This window comes from Aythya ferina, assembly GCF_964211825.1.
Source record: "Aythya ferina genome assembly, chromosome: 13".
In the NCBI taxonomy this organism is placed as follows: Eukaryota; Metazoa; Chordata; class Aves; order Anseriformes; family Anatidae; genus Aythya; species Aythya ferina.
This window is the reverse complement of record NC_140311.1, coordinates 16,806,301-16,812,300: the sequence shown is the minus strand read 5'-3', so window position 1 is coordinate 16,812,300 and position 6,000 is coordinate 16,806,301. Positions and strand designations below refer to the sequence as shown.

Below are 6,000 nucleotides of genomic sequence, written 5' to 3'. Positions count from 1 at the left end.
CCTCCCGCCCAAGATGGCGCTGCTGGGCGCCGCGCCGAGCCTGGCGGCGGCCGCCTCACGACGGCGGCGCCTGCTCCTCGCCCTCGCCCTGCTGCGGCCCCCGGCCGCTGCCGCCTGCTCGCACGGCTGGGCGGTGGGGAGGGGGCAGCAGCGGGCCCGGGGAGCCCCGGGGGGAGGCGAGGTGCGTGGGGAAGGCGGGCGGTGGTGGGACGGGGGGGCGCTGAGGGGCTGAGGGGGGCGCTGAGGGGCTGAGGGGGGAGGTGAGGGGCTGAGGGGGGAGGTGAGGGGCTGAGGGGGGAGGTGAGGGGCTGAGGGGGGAGGTGAGGGGCTGAGGGGGGAGGTGAGGGGCTGAGGGGGGAGGTGAGGGGCTGAGGGGGGAGGTGAGGGGCTATAGGGGACGGTGAGGGGCTGTGGGGGGTGCTGGGAGGGCCGGTGTGGGGCTGAGGGGGGCTCTGAGAGATGTGGGGGGCTCTGAGGGAGGTGGCGGGGTGGTTTTGGGTGGGTTTGGGCTTCAAGCTGGGAGTCAGGTGCTGTGCTCCTGTCCGGCCGGGGGTTCTGTGTCCCTGGGAGCTTGGGTTCGTTTTTTGTGGACAGACACTCCGAAAGTACCTGTGTGGGTGGGCTGTGGTGGCCAGGGCTGTGCTGACAGACGATTTTGCCGTTATGTGGAGGAAGGAAGGACCCTGAGGGTGCTGTTAAATAAACTTCTTCCGTCCCTTTGGGATGCGTTTGCATAACGCGTCCCAGCGCTGTGCTTCGGCTCCTGAACTGCCCTGAACTGCTTGGAATTGCCCCGGGTTTGAGCAGCTGTAGGTTCCCCTGCTTGGCGTGTGGCTTAGCCACACAGCGTACGTTTGGGCCCTAAAAGAAGGGATGTGTTAGCCACTTCCACTAGGCAGCAGGTTTTTTGGGACTGGCAGCAGCTCATCACACGGGGACATAGCTGGTCCCCTGCCCGTGCTCCTCCTTGCTGTTAGATCCTGAGAGCCTGCAGCTGGAAGGGCTTCCTTCCTCCAGCTGACTTCCTAAAGCCGCGTGTTTTATGGCCTCTCCTTGCCAGATGTTGTGCAACTTGCTTGGTGGGGATCAGCTGTTCCCGTGCTCAGCCTCTCTGCGTAGGGAAGTTGCTGGTGGTGTTGAATTGGAAACGTGAAGTGTTGCTTTTGACTTTCACGTCGGCGTTGTGGTCGGCTACCTTTTAAAGTAGCTTCAGCATTTAATCCTGGGACTACAAGATCCACGCTGAGGAAGTTGTTTCTTAATGAACTGCTCATTTGCAGATGATGGAGTGCACACAGTTTGAGTTCATGTGCTTTTTTTCCCCTTTTCTATGTTTTTGAGCAGCCGACTCTGTGTTACCCCCCTTTTTCCTTTCTTATCTCCATCTGTTTGTCAACGTGTGGGCAGCAATGTTGTTCCCACGCTTCTAATAGTATAAATTTAAAAACATAAAGCAGTCTGTAGCTTGCTGCCAGCACAGGAAATAGGTTAAATCTGAGCATCAGATCATCCTCTGAACCTAAACAATTTCCATCCTCTTTGTTTGGACCTTAATAGTAACTTCCTGAGTGAAAGCATGGCTCTGTTGTGCTAGTACCAGTAAATACACACTGTCTTTTGTGCTGCGGTGCCAGAGTGTTTGACTACTCGCATTTGACTGTATTGTTGCATTAAAAATTGCCCCAGTCATCTTTGGACGTTATAAATTCATGCTCTAGACAGCCACTTGTAACTGCTGTACAAACCAGGATTCCTGCTGTCAGCAGCAGAAGGCTGTAATGTGTTCCAGTGAATGATTTTTTTGGGTTACAAGTAGAGAATGGAGTGCGTGTCTCAAACGGAACGGGTCCAGCTTTCACTAATTTATTTGCATCTCTCAAAGGGAGAGAAGGAAGTGCATCTCAAAGCTTGTATGAGCGAACTTTCCATAAACTCTCAGCTATTGTTTTCATTTGATAATAACATCAAGCCTTTTTTTCTTCTTCCAAGCACGCTGCTCTTTATGACTGGCTTTTTGTCGTCACCTGTCATAATGTGAGAGACAAAGTTGTGTTTCTGCAGTAGAGAGTTACTTTTCTGTATTCCAAGGTAGTTGTGTAGTCACAACAAGGAGAAATGCAAAGTAGATAAGTGGACAGTGGAAGGCCTCACTCTTCCAAAATAAGATAGAAGCTTGAGAAAAACAGGCTGAGCAGTGTGAGAACAGTCAAAGAAAGATCATGAGTTCTCAAAACATAAGAAAGGAGAAATTAAAGGGTTGAAAAAATAAAAATAAAAATTGTACATACATGGTAGAGAGGAGCATCGAGTAGCTTGTGAACCTGCAGTACTCAGCCAGTGAGGAAACAGGGGAGGTGATCAGGTGTGGGGTAATAGGGAATAAAAGGTTAGGATTTGTTTGCTGGGGTGTGCTCCTGATTGACAGGCCGCCCGCCATTGCAATCGTGAATAAAAGAGCTTCACAGCAGATCCTGTCTGAAGAAAATGATTTGAGATTTTTCTCACTATTAATTGCCCCTGACAGGCAGAATTCTGTCACAATCAAGTTCCTGTTACTTGGAAGAAGAGACGAGCAGGACTGAAGTAGTAAATTGGTAGGGCTTTTAGTACTGAAACCCATGGAAGACAAGAAGCTGGGAGTTGAAGGTGATGTAGACCAAGTGTTTTACTTCAAATGTCTAGTGAGTAACCAACAATGTAAGCACGGTGATGTGTGTATTTATTTGAATCCTATTTTCCTTTTGAAGATTTTCATGTGAAAATGTCAATTCCTCCTGATGTTTCTTGATTTGCACTGGACTTTCTGAACGAGGGAGCTCAGGCTGTACCTGCGGTGTATTGATGCATTCAGCTATTTGACCTTTTGGTTTCTGTGGGTTTCTGTGTTAAAAAGTGGTAAACTAGGCATTTATTTTTTTTTCTTTTTAATACACAATCTGGTGATTATTTTTTTTACTTTGCTCACGCGTTAAGCTCTATTGGGGTGCTCTTTGTGCCCCGTTACGACAAAAAAGCCGCACATTTTGTGTGGTGTGCAATCCAGATCAAGTTATTTGATTATTGTCTAGCAGGAGGCTCAAGCTGTGTGCTCTGGAGTTCTAGGTTATGATGCCCTTCAACACGTGGTGACAAGCTGACAACACTGTTTAACCTTTTCTTAATCTGCTGACCAAGGAAGATGCACTGTCCTGTCATTCCAGTTTTGTTTTTTATTTTTTTTCAGCAAGTTCTGTTGGTGCAGGCATGGAATTTCTTGAGGTGACTGCCAAAAGTTGGCTGTCAGCTTGAACAGGTTGTAGGTCAGAGCTGAAAGCCACCGGCTTTTATCAATTAGGGAATTCAGCATGTAAAAAAAAACTTCTGGGAGCAAGTCAATGCATCCTATGAGAGTTCCAGCTATTTAATTGTTTTGCTGTGTTTACACCCTAATGATAACTGTAAGTCTTTTTAATGGGCTTGTTCTGAAAGCTTTCCTGTTATTAAAAACAGAAAGAGCCAGAACTTTAATTTTTTGCATTTGAAACAACTTAAGTTTGTTTGCTGTGATCTTAAGCTGCACATTTCGCAGTCACTTGGGTTTAAGGCTTAATGAAAGCAGTGGATACAGCGTGTTTTTGTGAAAATCTTCAGACTGCTGGGTGACGACAGCCTCCGTTAGCGTAGGGATGTTTTTATGGCCACTTAGAGTTTACTCTCTTTAGTTACTGCAGCGTTACTTAACGATTTTACTGTAGGTTTGGGCTTTTGTAATTATAATCATGCATACTGGAGTAACAGCAAAGAAAGCAGGAGGTGCTTAACGCATTTTTCTGGTGTTTATGCAGTTGTTTCCATTACACGCCTTGCTATATGTTCTTTAGTGTGTGCAAGAGCTCTTGTGTGACGTTTACTGCTCTGTTCCAGGGATCAGGTGTGGAGTAGACCTTGCACTAGCTGGTTGAATAGATCAGAGGGCACCAAGTGTGGGGAAAAAATGCTGACGATCCAGCCTCTTAATATCCCATGAGAGGGAAGACTGGCAGGACCCAGCCACCTGTGAGGTCCTGATGTCTGGCTTTAATGGCACATTGTCCCCCAGATGTTCCCAAGTACGTGTTTTACCAGGAGGGAGCACCTGGTGCAGGGCAGTTCCACCAGCAGTGCGGTGCTTTTCAGCGCCTCAGTGAAACCACTCCTTGTGAGTACAACAAACCTCACGGCCGTGCTTCTGCCTTCAGTGGTGTAACTACACAAATAGTAGACGGCTGTGGCAGCACAGCTGTGTCCCTCAAGGTTTGTGTCTTTCGCAGCTCAGGCTGGTAAACACTGTAGACGTGGTGTTAAGTCGTGAGAAAAATGGTTAAAGGCAGGAAAAAGTTCTGGAGAAATAGGATCATAAAGAAAAGTTAACTGTTCTTTTTAAGAATGGTGGAATTAAAACACTTCAGCGTCATCTGATCATGTTTCCACTCTACTTTGCATCCATCTGATGAGTGTTTTTTGTTTTCCTTTTAAGAGCCAGACAGCATTAAGTATTCTCTGTGGCGCTTACTGCAATGAGATTCAAGCGGAGTGGAGCTGTTTGGATGCTGTTGTGTTACAGATGATAATCCGTGTCTTTCTTCCCTCACACGTGCGTTTTTCAGTGGTTTGATCAGCTTTGTTTTTCTGAGCAATAGGACATGTAACACTTGTATCCTGGAGAGGAAACTAGCTGCATTTATGGAAGGGCACAACAGGTATTGTAAAAGCTGTGGAGCTGTGATCAGACGCCATTTCCTGATGTTGAGATCAGTTTGTATTTCCATGAACGTAGCTCCTTCACCTCACCCTGCCCCAGCGGGCAGGGGTTCATTGCGTCAGAGCTCACTGTGAATTTAGGATCTCTGCTGGGTAGTGATGGTGAAGGTGGCTGTATCGGGTGCAGTCTGCCTGGTGAGCTTTGGGAAGTAACCAGGCGTGACTCTCGTGCCTTCTAGGAAGCTTTATGGTCTCTTTGTTTGTGTTGTTTTTGTTTTGTGTGGGGGGGGTGTTTTTTATAGGTTGGTTTGCCTGCATCCAAAATAAAAGCAATGGGAAATCATATTTAAATAAAGCTTAAATGGGGGAAAGGAGCATTTGACTGGAAAGGCCCAACGGTATTCAAATCAGGATAATTATTTTACTGTGAATCTGCATAAACCAAGAACTACACCGAGAGCTTGCTTTCAGCCATGACTTCAGCAGTTACAAAAAGCAGGACTTTGTAAGTTATTGTGAAGTGTAATGGCAAAAGGTAGAACAGACCTCTTTTTTTTTTTTTTTTTTCTCCTTGCATTATCTTGGCCTTCCAGCTGCCACATGGGGTGTGATAAAGCACGTTCTTGTGCATAAGTTAATAATATCCCTTGCTCTGGAAGTAGTTGTAAGAGAAGCTTCAGGTACTTTGGATAAATTTACTAATTTATGTGCAGCCTGCTCTCTCTTGGAAAATTATACTGCTGCTCGTTGCCTGGGCGTCGTTTCACGTGTCTGTGTGCATTGCTAAATTCACTTCTCTAGATGTTCTGCTGGTGTAGCTGAGCAGTTTGATGTTTGATTACTCAACTGTCTCCGTCTTCTGTTGAGCAGGGTGCATATCATAGTTAAAATATACATATGGCAAGACCAGAAATTAATTTCCAGTAGCCTCGGCTTCGTTGTAAGACCTTTTTAGTAGTCTCTATACTCACAGATATATGCCTAGAACACTGAGTAGTTGAAATTCATTGTATTTTCAAATTCCCTTTATAGGGGAAATATTGCTGCTGAGCAGATCAACAATCCCATATTTCTACCCATAAAAGCATCAGACATCTAATTATACTGAGAATTGTTGCGAGGAAGGCTGTATAATGGAGCAGAGCAGATGGAAATATGGGAACGGGATCCGAAACTCGTCTGGGGAGTGCTGGGGGGCACGGGGCGAGCAGCACTCGCTGCAGTGGAAGTTGCTGTGGTGTTTGTTGGGCTGCACAGGGTGGTGCTGCGTGGGTTTTCTTC

General features: G+C 46.9%; 1 protein-coding gene across 1 annotated transcript in view; it reads left to right on the top strand.

Annotated features, from left to right (window-relative positions):
- The window catches only part of ABCB7 (ATP binding cassette subfamily B member 7), a 42,772-nt gene continuing 36,772 nt past the window's right edge, over positions 1 to 6,000 (top strand). Inside the window, exon 1 of the mRNA XM_084534440.1 lies at positions 1 to 181. Within this exon, the coding sequence (XP_084390566.1) occupies positions 14 to 181 (168 nt within the window). The 5' untranslated portion in view covers positions 1 to 13. The remainder of the gene's footprint in view (positions 182 to 6,000) is intronic.